At 38.2% G+C, this 22,518-nt stretch overlaps 1 protein-coding gene across 6 annotated transcripts in view; it reads left to right on the forward strand.

Annotated features, from left to right (window-relative positions):
- The window catches only part of LOC124156169 (cytosolic purine 5'-nucleotidase), a 207,768-nt gene that overhangs the window by 152,256 nt on the left and 32,994 nt on the right, over positions 1 to 22,518 (forward strand). Inside the window, exon 1 of one of the 6 annotated variants that reach the window (XM_046530533.1) lies at positions 18,301 to 18,498. The exons of the other annotated variants lie outside the window; for them this stretch is intronic. Within the exon in view, the coding sequence (XP_046386489.1) occupies positions 18,353 to 18,498 (146 nt within the window). The 5' untranslated portion in view covers positions 18,301 to 18,352. Of the gene's footprint in view, positions 1 to 18,300; positions 18,499 to 22,518 lie in introns of those variants that run through there. 6 annotated transcript variants of the gene reach the window in all.

Below are 22,518 nucleotides of genomic sequence, written 5' to 3' on the forward strand. Positions count from 1 at the left end.
CTTACCTATAGCTTACCTCCATGACGAATAGTTTGTTGCATATCCCACAGGCGCTCCTAAACTATTTTCATCCGCCTCCTTCATATCAACGATCTTAATCCTGACCCAACTGTGGATAACTTGTAACCCACCAGTGAATTGCGAAGATTTTTCATACTTACCATTTGAAAATACCGGTCTCTGAGCGTTGTCTTGTTAGGGGAATTTCGAAGAAAATTATTCTATGCATGAATTTCGACTCTCAAAGTAATGTCACGGAGAGCATTTCGTATAAGTGCTTTGCTGCAGTACTGCTGAAATCATTTAATCTTAATTTCATAGCCATCCATGAGAATGTTTTTAATCATGAAGTTCGGTAAAATTAATACGGAAATTACGCTTGAATAGCGTAGTGATATTAGTAGAGCCTCAGAAAGCAAGAAGTTCCCAAGGTTCCATCTGTAATTCAAACAAGTTCAAGATGAAAATTTTCTCATGGTAATCATTGTGAATTAATCAATTTTGTCAACGTACGCTTGTAATTTCAAAGGTCACCATTCAATTTCACTCACAATTTTTAACTCTCGAATACCAAGAGGAGGTTGGGGTTGATGAATACTTGGGTTATAACCTATAAGACTATGGGCGTACCTAGCGGGAGGCAGGAGGGGACAGCTCCCCTAGAAGCAAGAATCGCAAAAGTCTTTAAGAAAAATCCGGAATGGATTATAACGAAAGTCTTAAACTAATTTTCTTTAAACCCACGACAAATGATATTAGTGTAAGACATGTAACTAAAACAAAACTATTTTTCAAGCAAATAATTTTATAAACTAAGAAATCGTAGTAATAATTTTCTCAAAATGTTGGTTTCATTCGCCTTTTCAATGCTAAAATGTTACAGCTTTGTACTTGAACGACTCTTGGATCAGCCTGCATTTAAGCACGTAGTATCAAACTTCGCTGAAGGACCAAGAATCAAATTTTGCTGACTATTATATATCAGGGAAGTATTGGAGTTCATTCGTATTTTTCCACCCGATTCACCATCATTAGAAGTAACTGCTAACAACTTGACGTGTATCTCTGAGGTCTCACCCAGTAATTTTTTGGTTAAATTGCTTCAAGAACAAATGTAAGTCTGGGACGATCTAACATTTTTATTCGTCTTCCTCATTCATCGTAACTACAAGTAAATGCCCATAGTTTATGGTATATCTGACCGCGCAATCGTTTTGTTCCATTGTTTCAACAACTAAGTCATACTAATGATACGATCTAATTCCAACTAATTTTTCCCATTGACTGTATGCCTTTCGTATTTTTTTAATTTTATCGCAGATGTTATGACGTATTAGTCATTTCCTACTCTTTTGTGCTGTTTGAGTGTTTTTTCGCCGTTGTAATACTTTAAGGGCCGCTGGTACAGTTTAAGTACCATTGTTTAAAGATTGAATAAAGTTATGGAAAATGCATTCCTGTTTTACATTCCAAAATTTACCTTCGGAAATAGTGGGAAATTTTACTTGGATTATGATTTTTTTAGCTGACACTATTTGCTATTTTTTTTCATTAGTATTCCTTACTTATCTATGATGGCTTCAGAAAAAAATTAGCGAGAAGTTTGCTGTGGCCAGCATCTCGTGAACTCCGAAAGATTATGTTTTTATTATTTTCAAAAATGTATGAAATGTTTTTTGTGACTCTTCTCATGCTGGATTTTTCGATGTGCCATATTTTGGACTGCATATACCACAGCTTTATTTAATCCATTTTTCCCCAATGCCTAAAAATTATGACGCTAAACGTTAGTATTTCTCACGGCTCTCCTTAAGCCTCTCTCGATTGTCGACTTTGGTCATGGAAAATCCACATTTCTTCTTTGAAACATCTAATGTATTTGTGATTGTGTTCACCAGCTGATCCTATTAGTTTAGAATGGTCAGTTACGGCATTTTATGGAAAAAAATAATCAGTCTCTATTATCTCCTCCTTTTATCACTCTCTCTTGCACTTGAGTGCTCAGATATGGTCATTATTATCTTCAGCAATCAGGACTGTAAGATCGTAAGAGTATGCAGCACTTCCGCTAAATCGGGCGTATTTTGCCATTTTTGTGACGTATCTATTATTTTAAACGTAAGCTATTAAGGAGTGGGCTCTTGCCGACGTTTACCCGTATCTGAAACGTAGACATTATACAGCTTAGAAAAGACTGAGTGAAATTTTTTAAATTGAAATACATTGAAATTTCATTAAGGGTTTACTCCATATTCCCTGAAAATTTCACTGTGATAGTGTAAGTTAAAAAAAAAGTTTTACGCGTTCTCAAATGAAATCAAAAAACTTTTATTGTTGTTTTTTTTATCGTTCGAATTTAATTGTCAAAGCTGAACATGAAATGCATATTTTTTGCGGTGCAAGGAGGTGAGTTTGTAATATTTTTCTCCATAATAGTTTCAAAGTTCTCCCTCATAAATCTATGATACAGGATGTCAAATAAGTTATCAACGGAATTGATTCAGCGTTATTTCTATTGAATATAATTTTGACTTCATCCCGTTTGAAATATTCTGATTTTTTTAATAGTACTGTTCTCTTTTCGCCGATTTGTTTAATTATTTCCGGTATTTTACCTTTACTATTTCGATATTGAGTGACAGCGCCCAAATAAGCGTGCGGGTATGTACTGGAAAACATCTTTATAATTATTTCATAATATATTATTGATTTAATTAATCTTTGATTGTGGCTTTTTTTAATAGACGCAAGACTATCTTCCTTTTCATTGAGAAGACCAAGCTGAAGTTAAAAATGAAAGGAGGAGATAAGATTCAGGAACGATTGGAAAGTTGCAGGTTGAGCGTCCAGCATACTTTTTTTCGGAAACATTCCTGGAAACACTGACGCATATAGTCGGAATCCGATTCCTACTCAATGGGACGATGCGGAGGTGAACGAACGTAATGTGACGAAATATGACGAATTTGTGTCATCATGTTTCATGCTCCGTGAAATACTTAAGCTTACCGTTAGTATGATCATCGATGCTGAAAACAATGTCGTATGATGAAAGATATTGCATGTGTATGCATGGGTTATGCGTTCTAAACAATTCTACGGATATCCTAATAATTAATACATCAGGATGATTTTGTAGATGTTTGTTCTAAAAAGGTGTGGCATGAGCCTCCTGTGGCAGTCAGACGGTAAGGTACAAAACGTTTAGTTGGTTTTATAGGTGTTCCAACGCATTTCAGTGAAGTCATTCGTTATGATATCATTTATTGTCAGTCATTGGATTATTTTTGTTGAAATAATTCTCCTTGGAAAGTTATTTCGCTGGTATTCGTTCAAATTCCTCTCGTGTCCACGAATGGAAGTTCAAGAATGCTCTTTGTAAAATAGCAGAAAAAGTAGTTTCTATATTCAATTTCGCGCTATTTATGGGCTCCTCATGACGTGCTAGGGGAGAGAACAAAAAAGATTGTATTTTTGGAGAATCACGAGACATGTTTCTATGCCGGACATTTAATTTCATATCCTCCGCATCACGGTGTATGGTCGTTATTATGAGAAGTGAGGTTCTCTCTCTAGTTACCTTATATCCCAGATTTCGTAGCTCAGATATTTAAAGGCTCTGAAATTTTTTGGCGCGCATAGGTATGTTATCGTTCAGTTCCTGAGATCCTTATCAGTAGGTCACGTCTTCGAAGCATTAAGAGTCGGCAGCTTATAAATTAAATTCATTAATTGATATTTTAGTATGTGGTTATCTTATATTTTAGTATGTGATATACCATTTTAAGGGTTCTTGGATGATAACTATTGCATATACCACTTATTATTGTAAAATGAATCGACCCCGGTTTCGATAAATAATCATCTTCTTCAGGCGCAAATTATTAGCCCACTAATAATTTACTAATACTTATACAATTATAATAACTAAATAGGACAAATAATTTATGCCTGACGATGATAATAGGGTGGTTTCCTTTTATTTTTTTTATTGCCTAAATCGAAATATTTATTACTTCTGGAGTACATATTTCACGCTATTAAATTTTTTAATCACGATATCTATTTTTCGCGATTAAATGAAAAGTGATAATTTTCAAGCGCGCGAAAACGCGACGGCTAAGTATGAATGCCGGGAAATCTCCGTGTGACGTCGTTCTGGTTCCCGCCGCCGCAAGTGAGGTGACCTTGGGGCGAGGCTTTGAGCGCTGATACGACGCAGGATGCTAGCAGGTAGCAGAGTACCCTGTTAGCTGGTAGCGCTTAAATAAGGATTATTAATACCTTATCAAACGAAGAAAACTTTCCGACGTTTCCAGTTTCAATAGGTGATTATTAAGACATGTTTCCCTCAGCTCTCTGCCTCATGCATGCATTGGTAATCTCAGACGATGTAAAACACCTATCTACTCGTATAGAAACTAGGTCCCTTTGACGTCACGTGGAGTGGCATCGCATGGGCGCAAATCTGGCCGTTTTCAAATGCGGTTGAAATTGACCATTGCCATTCGTCTAAACTGGGATTTCTAAAAACAAATAATTTGTATATTATGAATACAATAATGGTGGGTAACGAATCGCAATCAATGGCTTTCGTTTTCTTTGATGAAGGAAACTACCCTATTACTAATCGAAACCCAGGTCGCTTTATTTAAAAAAATAAGTTGTGTAAGTGATGGGTATTGATCCAAGAAAGCTCATAAATTATTTATCTTTCGTCTTCTTCTATGTTATTAAACACTTTGTAGACGTAAGGAGAGGTTTATAATGGTGCGTAGTAGGTGAACCGCGTGTTATGTTGGCTGACCTGCAAGGCTGCTGCGGCATCATTAGCATCTCATTGGAAACTGCGCATGTGTGATTTTTCTTTGACCTTACTTGATCGATTTGATGGCGTAATATTGTCGTAATTGCAGTTTATTGCGCGTAATACTCTTCTGACTACGTTAACATTGCTCGCAAAGGGACTCGGAAAAAAATGTGTATTTTATTACTTGCTACTATACTTCACTAATATACATTGTCATTGCTCGGAGGAAGGGTAAAATCACACCACATTATAACTTATAAAGAGTTTGAAACTGGATTTAATGTGCGACAGACATTTAAAACTGTCTGGTAGAATGAAATGAATTAGCGTAATCATATAAATATTGAAAGAAAAACATCAGATCTTCCTTCATTGAATGATACAAAATTCAATCGTATCGACATTGGCAAGGTTAAATTATTTTTATGTACTAATATGGAATAAAATATCAACGGTTGCGTAAATATGTACGCCCATACATTGTCGAGGTGCAGTTATGGCGACGGAGGAAGGGTAAGTTCTCACACCTAATACCAAAAACCGGGCGTAAAGGTTTCAGCTGATTTTGTTAATGTAGCAGTTTGAATACAAGCGTACTGTGTAAACGACGTACCGAGTATACTGTTAGATTTAGGCTCTGTCTTCACAAAAAAAAATCCGAAATAAATAATAAAATACTAAATTCCTCAGCCTGCGGAAAACATAACTCTTGAGTGCTGCAGGTTGCCTAAATTAGTATTTTGAATTGCCTATACTTTCAGGAAACCCCCAGCTCTCCAATGTATGTGTGGACCCGCTCTGCTGCCAATGTGACCTCATTTCCGTTTTAACAGTGGGAAGAGTGAAATTGAACGATTTATTTATATATATAACCAGAATTTCTATTTTTTATCAAATTCCCCTCCATTAACTGCTGGGTGATTTGAGAGCGAGAATTTAATGTGCTAGTGCGCTATACGTTATTCTTTGTGGATTAATACAAAAATTGTCCTTGAGCCTTATCTCTGTGTCATGCCACATTTCAAGTGAAAAGAAGGCAGTTTTCATGGCCCGATTTATCCTCAAATTGTCTGAAAGGATAAATTTGGCGTTCGCTGTCAGAAATACGACAACGCCTTGGGATATCTCTCGCTATATTGTATAATTATTCATGGAGTACTAAGGTATGATGTTTACGCACAGTAACAATTAATCCTAGTCGCACTTGGTACTTCATTTTTTTCCGCTGCCTTTACTGGAGTTCATTCCGCAAGCTACAGCACGAGATGTGCTTCTTGCAATTCTGATGGTGTTCTCAATAGCTATATGAGGAATATGGTTGGGCGGTTGCATTTGAACTATGGGCGTATGGTTTTTGTTGTTTTATTCCGGGACCTATTTATCTGAAAAGTACTCAATGCTGAATCGGTTTAAGCGTGGTAAAAGACTTATTTTGTGGCAAAAGTGACTTTTCAATACGCGAAACTTCGGCACACATTATCCTGAGGTAAATCTTGTGCTTCAAATCTTTTTCCAGGGTATTAATTCCGGTTTTATTTCCGCCAAGGGTGACTAACACTTAACATTGGCTTGCTATAACAAGATTTAGGGATAAAAGCAGTATTATATATATATCCGAATGCTATAAGGATGGTCTAAGGGATCATGTCATCGTAATAACAATTGTAGCGAGAATCGCTATTTTTTATAACTTGAGTTAGTGATACCGCTCATAATAACCGGAAGAATCGACCAAGTTACGTGATACGTTTTTACTTCGCCACTGTCCTCAATATTTTAGTCCGATTGCGAGTTTGTTTTGGTGATTTTCTTAATTGGAACCGTTGCGTGTCGTCTCAACGGCAGGACGTAACCACGAAAGCAGTTTTCTGTTGAAATATTTTCAGCACACTTCTGACTGTGAGCCCTATTTTTGAATGACTCTTCGATTTTATCATTATGATGTTGCGTAGACACAGAGTTAAACCTTAGGTCCCTTATTTTTCTCTTTCGTTTGTAATTTTGTGGAAATTTCGTTTGCTCCGCTAGTTTCGTAAACCTACCTGAGCGAGGGTGTACGAGAGCTCTTTTTTCAAATTTAATTCATTGAGTTTGGGAAAGAAAAAAAGCTCCCACCTTGCGCGTGTTTGAACTATTTCATCCTTCCACCCATAGTCTGCACCTTGGCAAGGTATGCGCGTACATATTTTTCTCGACCGTTGATATTTTACTCAATGTTGGTACATAAAAATAATTTAATGCTTTCAATGTATGCGCAATTGGATATTTTTATTCAATGAAGAAAACCGATATTTTTAACGATATTATTTTAATACACTGATTCAATTCATTTCACTTGATACCTTTAAAAGTTTTCCGTGTGTTTAATCATGTTTCGAACCTTTTCTGGATGTATTTCGTGGTTTGAACTTTGAAACTGCGATGAAGAAGGCATGGAGGTGGAATTTCAATCGCTATTTTGTGTCTTGCGAACGGCACTTTAAACTTCTATTCGAAGGAAATGGTTGAATTATATAAAATGGTGACTAAGTGCTCGTATACTGCGATTTTAAGTATTTTATTTAAGAATTCAAAGTATCAATCGCAGTGTACGTAGAACTATTTACCCTCGCGTACTTCTTCTAATAGTTATCCCATTCCAACACTACTTTTTCTTCCGCCCATCATTTCCCCAAACAGCTGAACATTACCAAACTTATAAACCTATTCTTAGTAGAGCGATTTACGTCCATAGAGATAACCTCCTTTAGCAACGGGCTGCCAGCTACTCGAGGTCGACATTATCTACCTTGGGACCCATCTTAAGAAGTTCACTTCATGTATTTTTAGTCGCGGTCGATGAGTGGTTTCGCGAGGGCTGTCATTCACAGACTACTCTGGCAATGAATGGTCTCCCCTCTCCCCTTTCCTATCTCACGTGGATTCATCTTCGAATGTTGTCGTGTCCTTCGCCAATTCCTGCTAAGGATTAAAATGTAAACAGTCCTCCTGGAACGTTACCAACGCTTCGGACGCTGATGTGGTTTTTTTTATATTATTTTGATGGTGCATTTGATCTAGCTAAAATCTAGATTGTAGCAGTCCTCTAATCCCTTACTCGTTATTTGCGATTAGTCGCGTTTATCCTTTCAATGGAATATGGACATATCTTCGCACGATGCCACTTCATTTGTTTGACGTTTTGCTAAAGCTCTTGAACGTGTCCGAAAGCATGTTTTTACAATGCCAGCCCCGCTAAGGATTCAGCCCCATTAGTGAAACGAAAATGTTTCCCGTTTACGGAGATGACGATGCCTTTGCCCCTTTAAAGTCCTCTGCTCTACCGATTTTAATTAAAATTATATTTGATTGTCTAAAATCGTAAATTTGTACGAAACACTACATCGTTGGACATTCTAATTCGGAGAACTTTTGCGTAAAATTTGGGAACTGGAATCTCGATGGACCGAGATAAGTGGGCCAAGAGTATTTTTTGAAGTATTTATTTTTTTTTCTAAATTTACCCATTTCTGTTTAAAACTGTTCTGTTTTGCGATCCTTCCTGTGTTAAAACTGTATTATATGTAAGAGTGCACTTGCTTTATTCTACAATAGGAGATGATGAGATCCTGTCATTCGGGAATAGGAATGGGACAAATTGCTTTGTTCTTGCTCGCAAAACATTTAAGGTCCTTTAAGTTTACGGTTTTATCACCTTGCCGATGCATACGACGTTGTTTATTTCACTTTGATGATCTATTGATTCCATCATCGCCTACAATCGATAAGTGTTTTCGCAGTGAAGAGGTCAACCGCAGTGATCGCAAAGAAATGGGGATCGATTTCTTTCGTGTAGCTCTCACCTACTGATGGTGCTTTTGCGAGTCCCGCCCATTCTTCCATATCGGATCACTTTCATTGGAAACAGTAGCCTTTGCCTCTCTTGTGGTCATAGCTTCTTATCCTCTGACGTCACTTTGTCCTCGGTAACCTCGGGAGAGTTAACCAAACTTCTAGTCTTATAGTCACGCAATATTTGTAACCCGATATCGATGCATCTTATCTTTTTACTTGAGTCGTGGCACCTTTTTTATGTTATCTAGTGAGAGTATACTAATCGAGCACTTATACGGCTCAAAGTTTATTTTCACTTAAGTCTTTCTATGATAATAAGACGGAAAAAATGATATTTTGTGTGAAATGGATGCTGAGCTAGTTCCATGGTGCACTGCCGAGAACAAAATCGTGCACATTGATACGGATGTCTTGCGGTGAAATCTTGAAATACATACTCATTGAAGGTGCATCTTTGTCCGGTAATCTATCCTGTAACAGTAATTAATGTAAAAAATAACTGATGTTTTATCGAGTAATAATAATACAATAACCTTAATGTGAATGTGGGATCTCATTTCCCGTAGGTTCAAGGTGGCATTTCGGAAACAAAATAAAAAAACAAAATTAAAATTTATTTTTGCAACGTTTATAATTCCATGAATTTGGCCTTGATGAGACCCTTTATTAGGTTATGTGATACGTAGCCCATGATTTCGCTTTAAGTACATAACGTGCGACAAATTGTGCATTGAGCGACCGGTGAGATTGCTTTTATGCCCGATGTTTACCATATTCATGGTAAAAAAAATTTATTTATCATAACCATCCGCGAAAAATCTTGTCATCCTTAAATCTTGATCGCTGTAACGTAATTAATAGGTATTTGGGTTGAGTATTCATTGAACATTCTACTTACGAGGGAGGATTGGTCCACGAATAGATGTAGGAGTAATTTTCCTCCATTCTCCGAATGCCCGTGACTATACCGGTGGAATCTGGGGCATTTCCTTGTGTGCATACCGATTCTCACGTTGGTGATTGACCCTCAAACGGACCTTGACGTCCGTAGATTTGCGAGGAAGCTTGAGTGGAGGCTCGCCACTCTTGATCAATGTTTGCTTTCTAATCAGAAAAATCAAAACACTTAAAGGTTAGCTCGTACTTCTCGTTTCCTACCTATTGTTTAGTCGACTAATTTTTATATTTTTGAGGAAGGAGGTGTGAGGAAGGTGGCTTATCATACGTCACTATGAAGTATTTCCGTTCAGAGGTCTCATCACTCCCGTTCGTGCAGTCTTTTTCCGTAACTTATTTTTTTTATTCCCATGAGAGGAGAAGGAACGACGAAGTGCTGGACATGGTGAGCGAGGAGAGGCAGCTTTTAGATGAGATACGGAGGAGACAGAATGTATGGACGAAGGGAGTACTTAGCGGGGAGGAGACGTCGAAAACAGTTTTTCAGGGTAGAATATTGGGTAACGAGGGAGAGGTAGGAAGAGAATAGGATTTTTTAAAGGATTTTTAGATAGAATGAGAGGAAGTAGGCCTTATATTGAATTGAAGGAAGGGAAGCCTCCCAGAAGAATGCTTCTTGAGTACTCCATGGAAGCCTACCTTAATCGGTAGAATACCACCGAATAATGATAATACCGCCGAAATCAGCGCTCAATTGGCCTTTTTCAGCGTGGATTTTCCACAAGTGCACTAAACATACACGACATCCATGCCCAGGATAAGGGTAACCAGGGGTGCCGACTTAAAAAAAATATTGGGGGGCCCAAACCGGGGTCCTTGCCCCGGTAAATTTTATAAGTAGTGAATTTTAAGTTTTTTAAGCATTTTAGAAGAGTCATATGATCAACATTAGAACCCTGATCACTCGAATCTCGATATCTGGACGCTCCGGGGAAAATCGACAAGCCTGACACATTTTTCCTCACATCTGTAACGAATTTTTGGGGGGGCTGGGGCCCCCTCAGGCCCCATGGAGTCGGCGCCACTGAGGGTAACCTACCTAAGGGAGATTCGAACCCACGACATCTTGTTTGGCTGGCGAGGACTCGAACCCGCCACCACTGAGGCCGGCATTATATTATTTTGAAATTTTTTGGGTGTTAAAGGTGGAACCTTATCAGCATTATTTTTTAAGATGTGGCAACTTTTATTTAAGATACAGACATATATTGAAAAAGGTCTTCTTTTAATGCCCTGAAAACTTCTAGATCGTAGTTAAATTTATAAACGAATAATTCGTTGCGAAGACAAAATGCATAGGTCGAGAGGGATTGGGAAGTCTTATTACATCCCAATGCTCATTTATTTTAAATAATGCCAATTCCATCGTCCACTTAGAAAGTTAGTGATCGAATTGCTTTGAAAAAATGCCCATCAATTTCGGCACTCTTTTCGGTCACAAGTGAAACAAGTGTAGCTTCAGCGTTTGTGTTTTTACTCTATTTTATTGTACGAGTACAATAACTTGAGATCTATTTCCTCAAGTTTTTCCTTCATCACCTATCTCTTTCTTATAACTGTGTTAAACGCTGTAAACTCTTGCGAAAAGAAGCTACTCAGCGGAATCATTTAACAGCAGTCGATTCCTTTAAAATCTTTAAATAGTGTTTTACTTTTTCGCCTCCCGCACAAGTGTTTTCACCGGTATGTTTCCGAGTTTTTTTGTGTGACAACGTACTCTGAAATGAGGTCGCAGCTCATCTGTCACCCACGTCACCACCTCTTACAGAGGCAATCGGGTCAACCTATGTGGGAATAGGAATTGGGTACATTTTCCTAATATTTTATTCATGGGTGGCTTTTCCGATACTTTTGCTCAACCCATTGAAGAAAGACATTTCCGAAGTAATGTCAGGCAGTGTGCGGATGTGACAACTGGCTCTTCGTATTGGCGACCGAGGTGTGAATCCCAATTTTGGTTGTGATTTCACTGTCATGCTCCTCCGATGCCGCCTTCCGGAGTAGAAGCGGCTGAAAATAATATTGTTTTGGTCGAATATGGAAGAGAAAACTGACTCCTTAGAGAACGCTTTGGATAATTTTCGGCGCTGGGTTTCACCTAATCCTTCTTCCGTTTCTCATCTGATCGTTTTCCCTGAACGATCAGGGAAACATATCTCTGCTACCAAATTGTATTGAAATTGTCGTGTTCATATAGGATCTAATCAATTTGAAATTTCAACGAACTACTATGCTTACTGTTAGATGACAATTTTGTTATGCAGTTGTTTTCTATGACTGAAGTTAGAAATAATTTCTAAATATTCCAAAATTTTACTGTATAGACTTGGGTTTCGGACTTCGTCGAAATTGAAAAATTTAGAGGCTAAAATCCTATACGTGCATGTTTTTTTTATAAAGGGCACTTAAAGTACCGCACTCCTTCCCTCAGAGGGGACGTTGAGCCGTGTTCCCTGTGGCGCCGGGTTTCTCTCCTCCCTTCCTTCCCTACACTTCCCTATGATGCATATGGCAATAGCTATCGGTCACTTCCTCGTATTATCTACCTACCTTTCTATCGGTTCCATTGTCGTGTTGTCTCATTTTTTGTCTGCGTTGTGTACTCAAGATTATCACGTACGCTTTTGATGGCCAAGGTCACCTCACGGCGGTACGTGCTCTTCCTATTAGAAATAAATAAACATCCTGCGGTGCGGAGTGAAGTAGGTAGCGGTGTCCTGTTCTTGGAAGCTGCTCGCGTTCCAGGTGACCTTATTCCAGTTATTTGACATCACCGAGTGTGTCAGTAGAGTGCTAAATTTGAAGAGGACGCAATACTCCTCCTCAAACGGTCGTATTTTGTCATTATCCGTGACCTAATGCTCGTTTAAAAATTGCTTACGGTGCATGTCGAGTCAACCACCAGTTGGGTCACGGCATTATGGATCCAAAACTCAGCTCAATTTCAAAACATATCAATCCTCACTATTTTTTTTATTTAAAATACAATTTTTTTTAAATTAATATGATAGACCCCAAAAATTTTAGAATTTTTATCAGGAATTTGTAAACGCTTGTCACGTACAGGACAATTATTGTTATATACACGACTCGTGCGAATAATGCTAATCCATTCTGTGCCAAGTCCTACGACAAAAAAATAGAAAAATAGGAAACCACCCTATTGTTACTATAAAGTCAATGACTTTTTGAATAACACATCCCTTCTTTACAGACACCATTTTGAGTTTCAAAAACATAAATTGATATTTTGCATAATTGAAATTTCCGAAATAAGGCCCATTTACTGATTTATTTTCAATGGCATGCTACTGCGGTACATTTTCATACAAATCCTGTCACTGTAAAATCGCTTTATTTATATCACATGATCCCGCTGATGATATTTCTTGCTTTTCGAGCCACTTATTTTCCTATGAGTTAACAGGAGTTGTTCTTTTTCAGATTTTTTTGCTGGAGTAAATACGTCGTAATGTATATTTCTCCTTCCATATCTGTGTGATGACGTTTTGATGAGCATGTTGGTCATTTTTGTCGGGTCGCTATCGTATTATCATTGAGTAATCCAGCGAGTAAGTACCGCCTTTGGTTAATCCATTGCAAATAAGAAGTGATAGATATATCTTATCACTACTTGCCTTGAAAATGTCTTCGTGATTACCTATGCTCGAGGAAGCCACAAAACTAGGAATTGATGGCCGAGAAAAATACCACGCCTTTTTTTCGTATCTGTCAGTCTATTTGGGATGGAAGATTCTCCCAGGACCAGTCAGTACCCTTTTATTAATGTGCGCTGTGATTGCTGCTCTTCTTTCTTATGCTTCATCTAGGCTTTACTTCAGACTGGCGGAATGTTGTATGACAGCACCTAAAAATCGTGAAGCATTAACCGCGTCTTTCCATGTTAATTACCTCAGCCATTATACAGCGTAGCACTTTTATTGGTTTGGGCGTTATGAAAAATCCCTGAACCAATAATACCATGAACGAGATTCCTTGACTCTACCTTGATTTCCCTCCTGTGTTACATCACAGAATCCATGATCTGATTCTCAAGCTATTTTTTTCTAGATTTCGATATGAGTTAAGTTAGTATTAGGTCAGTTCAGTTCTTCGGTTATCGTTTCCGACGGTTCTTCAGCTAAGGACCGGAATCAGGGAAAAAAGAATCTTATCTGAAATAATTTACGCAAAACACAATTATAAAACTTTTATAGGGCACATTTGAATTGAAAACATAAAATACATTGGATGTTATGGATACATTTGCTTGTGGAATTACTTCATGCACCTACTATTTCAGTCTGGTTTTTTAAGATAGCATTTGAAAATTATTCAATGGGTATGAAACACTTGGTTAAAAACGGGAACCAACTCATCCTTAATTTTTATACATTCATTGCGAACGATTTCATCTGCATAAAATCAATAGGTCCGCATATTATTATTAGTTCAAGTGCAAATTCATACCGCTGCATTATCTTGTATTCGGCGGAAACATAAATCGAATGATTATTTTCTCCGTTACTCGTGCAAAACTTGAAAACTTAGCGGCATGTTTTTCTTGTTTTTATTAGATGCAAGAAATATGAATTGAATGTTTCTACCACTTTTATATTCAAATCCGCATTCCTCCGTTGAGATGTGCCTATGGAATGTAATTTCGTAAAATTCTGCGGGAGACCTATTGCTTAATGTATGCCTCGCGCTTCCTGTTTAAATGGTGACTGATGTGTTAGCTGTTGTTTGGAGGAGCTTTCTTGACTATGTACTACTAAGTATACATGCTTTTACAGAGAAAAGCGACCGGCACAATTATTAGCTTAGGCGCGTGCAGCCTAAGGCGCGTTTGACTGATCCATATGTTTGCGATGCTTTTCCTTTGAATCTGTTTCGGGTTACTCAAAGAGGACGAAACCTATTTATCACCCGCCACAGCTTACTTGCAAATAAAAGAACCCAATTGCGTTTGTCCGTCTTGAGTAAATTCCGCGTGTTCTATCCCGAATACATTGTCACGTGTATCCACGCGGGTACATTATTTTCTTGGTGAGTTCTTTGTGAATTACCTTTCACCTCACTGTGTCATTCGGGCGCAAAATCGGAGGTATGCAAGGATTTCAGTTCATCGTATTTAGTGTTTTCATAAGATAGTAGCTGCTTGAAGCACAAGGCGGAGCAGTTCAAGGAAATAGTTCAAAGCGGGCGTAGAGTAGACAAACGGTAGTGTAGGCGCTTGGTAAAGGACTTTTGACACAATAAGACAGTAGACCAATTAACAGAAACGTTGACCGCAGCTCTAGTTCAATTCTAGCCTCCCAGTGCCTGAGTAATTCCATACAATGGGACCGTGGTTAAATGAGACACAGTTACGCACACCAACTCATGTCTGAGTTTGAGTAAAGGCTTGAAATATTTATACGACGTACAAATATTTTTAATATTTGTTATAGGCTTTTGTAGGTTGCTTATGAAAATTCGTATCTATTTAAATCATTTTCTTCGTTATATTTGATCATGTCATTCTTATTGAATTTGATAATAATTACCAACTTCATAAAAGTTGACGTGCTAAACGAAACATGAAATAAATATTCTACGTTATTTTTGAACTACCGATCAATTGGTTTTGATTGGAAAATTACAAAACCCTCTCCCTATCTATAATCTCTTTCATGGATGATTTGAATGTCCGTTCGTGTGAGGAGCATGGGAGAGGGATTGGGGGTCCGATTAATATTCAAGGGGGCTTTTGGTGACCGAAACGCTTCAAGGCCGTAGGCTGCCCTCGATGGGCCAATCGCTTAAATGCAATTATCGATTGCCTCATCGAAACCTTATCAGTACATCATGTGCTTGCGACCCAATGGATGCAACTGAGCGATCGCCCTTTCGTTTCAGATGTCGAGGCCAGACCGATTTTTGAATCATACGGAGGCACCTCAATATTAATCAGGGGTCTGGAAGGGGTAAATTAGGGTGAAATTGGCTCAACGATTATGTAACCCCGAACTTCTGTATGGACATAATCTTCCGATTGCCTGGATATTATTTCCAGGGTGCGTGAAGTCTGCTGAGTGGTTGGAGGGGTAAAGTAGGACACAAGGAAGAGGAGCATCAGGGAACTGAAGGAAAAGGCTTCAGAAAAGGAGAAATAGAGGAAAGGAGTGTACCAATCTCAGAAATTTAAGGCTATAAACGCATGAACATTAGCCAACTAGGTCGTTTAAACATTATTTGTAAATGCCGGTAAATGAATTTCTTTACTCTTTCGCGTAACAATATTTAAATAGAAAAGTTAAAGAAGTTCGTTCTTCTTATTTTGGCGCAATAATTACGCGGTGGTAAATCGAAACACCCCGGTGTCTTTCATAGAGATCTTACCAACTAAGATGATCTGGGCATTTAAACTCTACCGTATAGAATATATATATAGATATACGACCTGTGGGAAGCGCTGGCTCATGGAATGAGTGTCTTCAAAGGCGCAATTTCAAGGTAATTTATAATTTTTCATATTAATTATGAAATCTGTGTTCTAATGAAACCGTGACGCGTTTTAATGTTTCTAATTTAAGCAATATAACGAATTAGGAATTCATTTCTGCACCGTATTGTAAACGAATGACACAAGATATATGATTGTTGACGATGTTCATGAGAATTTTGGCGATCAGCCGTTAGTGTATAATTCGATGAAACTTGTTATTTTATAGTTCATCATAGCTTTTTTGATAACTACATGTACTATTGCTGTACTATTTACTGCAGTAAAAATTATATTATCAGCGACGTATTGCACATCTTGCGAGGTGTTTCTCAAATATATCTACCCCCTGGTTTTATCGTTCTTCGCTGTTATTGCCACCCAGATTGGAAAGCTTAAATTGTCATCAGTCATCGTTTTACAGACTTTACGTGTAAGTATCACTAAGTAATCACTAAGCATCTTTCAATATATAATTTAAAGTATAATATTGATTACCTTCGTCGACAAAAACTCAACTTCTCTCATGAGCGGTCCCGAACACCCGTCTATGATGTTTTTTAGGGGCATAATACAGCTGAAAATTAAATTCCAACCTCTACAATAAATTTTGTGCATTGTAACACGGTTAACTTAGAAAAATGCACAATATTCATACGGATAGTATGCAGTGGTCATCTTCAAATTATGGTAATCATTAAGGGATTATCTTGCGATCGAAATATACGGATTCTGACGAGTGGATATATCCCATATGCCCCATACGGCATTGTTAGTATTTTCTCTTTATAAAAATAAATTTATATGTAATTAAAAATTCACTAAAATTTTCAAGAAAATGATGAAGCTATTAACTGTTTGGTTCATGTTTTAATATCAACTTACGTTTTATATTGCCTCTACGAAGCGTTATTGTCGTTTATTTTTCATAAATTTCGTGTATTTTCGCTCTGGTTGCACAATGACGCCAAGTTGATATAAAAAGTACGGGTTTTGTGCATTCTAAATTGTACGACGTTGACAAATACCATTGAATAAGTTGATTTCCTCCGCAATTTAATGGACGTATCGACTAAATATTGACGAAATCTTCCCGAATTCTCAATAAATCAATGAAAACATATCGATGTTGACTATATCACTTCATGTAGACAAAAGCCGCCATATTTATTTCGTAAGGCGTCATTCCAGTACCTCACCCAATTTATCAAAGCGGCATCTAAGATCTTCACCGATTGGCTGACTCTGTAATGGTCAAATGATCTAACTGCTTGACGCTACTATGCTAATTATTTCATCCGTTTTTCTTTAATTCTGCAATAAATTATTTTTATGGGACCAAGTATATTTTGGAAGTGTTTATAAACCCAAAAAATCCTTTGCGAGAATTTATTTTTTATGAAAAAAATAATTTATGTGTATACCTTACAATCCCTTTGCACATAACCCCTTTGTGTATAATAACCTTATCGATGGCAAAGTTCTAACAACACGTATCTCAAAAATAGCACCTTTTCAGGAGACCAAAAAATTTATTTTTTATTGTGAATAATTTTAATTGAAATGAAAAACCAAAAAATACATAAAACTGAAAAAGCAGCATGCATTTGCGAACGAAGAATTGTGTTTTGCTTGAATTTTATTTTTCATTAGCAGTATTAACTCAGACCGGCCAAATTTTGAAATACATGTTGTTAGAACTTGGCCATTTTTATGTTATCGCGTCTGTCTTATCTATAAATATATACCGATTCCTATATTATACTCAAAGTCGAACTGACATGCATCCGTTCTCAACGCTAGCTTCTAAGTCTCTACTCGACTAGCTTCGAAGTCTCTAACGTCTCACCATATGATCCTTCTAATGCCATTCTACACCACGCATAGCATTTTTCAAACGAATCGCGCCGTTATATTTTGCGATGGAGGGCTGTGGAAACTTCGAAAATTCTAAGGAGGCTCATCCCGGAAACGTTCGTCCTCCCTAATTCCTTAAGCTCCTTACCGCATCGTAATCCCCATGCAGGAAAGGTAGAGGAGACGAAGGAGAATGACTTCCGCCATTGACAAAATGCTCGCGCATCATATCCTCTTACGACCGCTTCCTCGCCGGGACGGCTTTCGTGATATACTCGTCTTCCAGTGTGCTCTGGCATTCGCGGAGGTGCGCGTCATAATCTCTCGAGTTATTCGATCAAACGTCGGCTGCCGCATAACGCGCTCGGCAGCTACGGGGAGCGGACCTTTCTTTCGATTCCGGCGTCATGGACGGTATAGCGACAGATGAACGGGAGGAGACGGCGGAGAGCAGAAGGTATCGAGTGGCGATGAGGAACGAGACTCACGAGTCCCCTCTAAGGTGGACGCAACGGATGAGCTATGGGGCGGACGACAGGGTGCCCGATGAGAGGTAGGCTGTAGTGTGTTGGTCAAAGCGTGGGTCGTCCTGCAGGTATTCGGAAACAGCATTATTAGCGTATCCATTTTAGAAGGTTTTCCATCTAATGTACTTAACTATCAACTCCTAGAATATATTGCTTATTTTATATAATATCAGTCAGTGGTTAACCGAACGGAGCATTATGTTTATTCCATATGAATTGTTCAAATTGTTGATATAAGCCGTGGCTATTTTATTGTTGAGTTTTTATATCTGTTTTTATCGTTTCCTAGGGTATTTTCATTGTGATGATCCATTTCCCTATGAATATTCATAACATGAAAAGGAGATAGATGAAAGAAAGGACTTTCGATTAAATTTGGGTTGATAATGGATATGTGCCTTTAAAAGGCCGAATGCGAAAGTCTTCAGCAGCTCTGATTTAATTTTCCGTGATATGGGGTATTTTGACGGATTTGCAGCGTCCTTGGTTTCTTTGCGTGACTATGTAGATATTATTCAGTCGCTTATCGTTATGGCTTCATGTTATAGAGCTTTCCATTCCTATTCCCTCGGAATAGAAAGGAGCATATCCTATTCCGTTTTTAAACCTGAAGTCCTCTCGACATTACTACCCGCTGACAGGATGAGCACTTCGCGAGGCAGTCTTGGCTAAATCCCATTAAACCTTAGCTATACCTAGCATTGGTTTAACATAGTTGATCTACCGGAAAGATAAGTATTTCCGTTCCATTTGTGGTGTACCATATGCTTTCTTTAGAATCGGAGGTGGTTTATTTTTAAACCAGAAACCGGCATGAAAACCTTAGAGCATTGATGGTATCACTTTTTACTAGGTTAACAGCAATTAAAGTAATTTTCTTCTTTAAGAGGACGCATCACTACCGCTAAATCAGTGTTTTCGGGGTTAATTACACGTTTAAAACGTGAGATGTTAAGCTGTAACTATGTTAATCTTGTTATTATAAAAACTGTACGTTGTGTTTATGGCACCTCCAGACAAGCCTCTTCCTTTGGGAAACCAGTTGGTGTAGTTATTTAAATAAAGATTATATTACGTAATGTTATTGAGCCAAAAAAGGTAATTCTCGGGGTGACTCTTGTTTGCATTTTCCTGCATCTCAAGTTTGGATTTTTATCCTTATAATGTTTTCATTTTTAAATTTTTTATAATTGAGATACTTGTCTAGGTCTACTTAAAACACTCAAAGTTTCTAGGTGATACGTCAAGTTTTAAACATGTGATGAGTCGCGCAAAAAAAGACACAATAGGAGAGGTCGGTGTAGTGCGTCCTCTTAACGATGGGCTTTTAAATTGAATCGAGATTTTTTAAACTAAGGGTAGAGAAGAGATTGAGCGCGCGATTTAATGAGGGAATTAACTCGCAAGGTTAGCAAAATCCACCAATACGAGCACGTTTCTAACTTCCAACCCGCCGGTGGATCTTTTATTTTCATTAGATTTCCATTCTGTGTGAAGTCATTCGTTGTCCTATACAAGTTCTCTCGCCGTGGGACGCTTTGTTCTCTATTCTTTTATTATGGGCGTAGCATGAACGGAATTGGCCGGGGGCCATGGGACTACCCACCCACATGGGATTTTGGGGGGAGGGGAGGGTACCTCCACTTCAAGGGGGAGTATTTCTCCCCCGTAAATCGTATTTAATTAACTTCTTTTTAATTAATTTATTTGTACCTAGGTTGAAATAAACCACAAAAAAATCATTTGGCTTAGTCGTATTCGAAATTGAATCTCCCGATTTCGTGTCAGGTCTGCCACCAATTACACAACCAAGCTATATTCTGGCAAGGCGAATTTCAAACTGAGTTTGCGGAAGAAGGTTGCGCCTATGTTAAGTCTAATATCTGAAGATATTTTGTTGTAATAATGATAATTTTTTTTAATTTTTCGATTTGTCAGCTTATTCTGCGGGGTGGCTTGCCTTCAGGAGGATACCAAAAATTTGATTGTAACGAGATAAAAAATTTGTAGAAAATCTGCGGAAGCGATCTAATGAAGGAATTAACTCGAAAGGTGAGCAAAATCAGCCTGGAGTGGGGTGTATAACTTGTTTTAAACAATACACCTCCCTCCCTCCCAATACCCTCAGCTATCTCCACGCCTGTTGCATCTCTTCGAATTGAGACCCGTCAAGGCATCTGTCGTGTCTTTTGGAGGAGATTCCATCTCTTGAGCTCATAAAATGGTTTTTCCCGTGGACGAGTCTCCACTGCATTCGTCCCATGCACCAACGTGATGGTCGTTAAAGCTATCGGAGATGGGCTGAACTGCTGGAGCCTCAGCCACCTACCCACTCCCCTCGGTCTCCTGGCAACCACTCCAGCCGTGGACCCTCTGTGCTAGTGATTCATTCCAAAATGTTGTGGGTCACGGCCTTCTCGCTTCGATTCACACATCTGCTGCAACTGCACCGAGTTATGTCGCAATTACTTGTGGTCCGGGGGCTTCGTAGATCTTCCTAATCGGTGAAAAATACGTTCTGTGGTATTTTTCAAATACACACGTTACCGCGACTTTATTTTTTAGTTTGAGGTACTACTGTAGTTCCGGTTAAGCGGCTGCCCCAATCATCCGATGTATCCTGTGGTAAGGGAGATTGGGGTAATGACGATCAGCGGTTAAAGGCGGTCACTATGATTTCTCGTAAAGTGGATAACGCAGAGTCAAACTGATTGGTCCTGCCAACTCACGACAGTTTATGGATATACTACTGCTGTACTCGATATCTTGCCAGTCGTAAATTGCCTCTTGTATAAGAAAGACTATTTTAACACTTCGCCTTACAAGAAAGACAGTAGTTTAATCCACTATCAGCTCTTACAGTTTACATTTCATGGGGCGAGACTGATCTCACGTACAAGGTAAGCATATCGTTCTATCACGTAGCGTTTTATTAAGTTTTTGAGTCCTGATATTTATATTTTTAGCCGTTGAATGAAAATATTCGGTAAATACGTTTTAAATAAAGTGAAGTTTTATACTCAATTTCCCTTAGGTGACCGCCACGCCATTACCCCAGTCTCTCCTATGTGTAAATATACTCTGAAATTGAAGGCAAGCGAATACTTTATAGTTAGAAAGCAATATTATTTCATTATTTACGAGGTCAAAAACGCTCCAGTATGTCTACTAGCGAAATATATACGACCATATACACACAGTAGAATGCACTGAACACGTATTTTTTATCCCTTAAGGGGACGATCCTCTCGATCGGTCTTTCTCGGTGACTTTATACGCCCCAAAAACTCATTCTATCATCTTGAAAGTTTCAGGTTGCAAAATATAAACGGTGAGAATATTTGCCTGTTTATCAAATTTAAAAACTTAACTCCAGTATTTTATCAGGTGTAATTTCTTTAATATTTGATAATTAGGGAAATGTTGAAAAAAGCTTTGCTCTACTTATCATGAAAATTTCTGGATGACGGCGTGAGTTTCAAGTAAGCATTGCGTCGCCAAAAAATACGACCGTTCGAGTGGGAGGTATGCGTCATCTTAAGAAAAGAGATTAGAGAGCGATGAAAGAAGACACATGCCCATATTGGGGATTCGAGCAGATGATAACGGGGAATGCACTTTATCGGTTTTCAAGAATTTTACAGATTGCTTGTCTTGTAGTTTCTCTTTGGCTACTGCAGATTGCGTCTTACCCGTTCAAACGGATTTCTCTCCCAATTTACTGAATATAACTCGGCTAATTCTTCATTTGGGCTCTTTTCTTCAATACTTTTTTTGGACTCATTGCGTTCTTGGTGATTTACCGAATAAGTTGGCGCTCTATATTCGGTGATTCTAATAACCGATAGCTACTGTATAAAATTATGTAGCGTCAACATGAGGCGGCAATATAAGAATTTTTTATTTTCGACCAAATTAAGCGTGAGGATGTGTGAGATTTTTTCATTCGATAATTGTATCTCATTACCGCGCTTCTTGCTTGGGAAATGATGATCCGCTTTCGCCCCACTATCAGTTTTTCATCTTACCGAGCGAAATAGTAAAAA

Source organism: Ischnura elegans, chromosome 3 (genome assembly GCF_921293095.1).
Source record: "Ischnura elegans chromosome 3, ioIscEleg1.1, whole genome shotgun sequence".
NCBI classification, from domain to species: domain Eukaryota; kingdom Metazoa; phylum Arthropoda; class Insecta; order Odonata; family Coenagrionidae; genus Ischnura; species Ischnura elegans.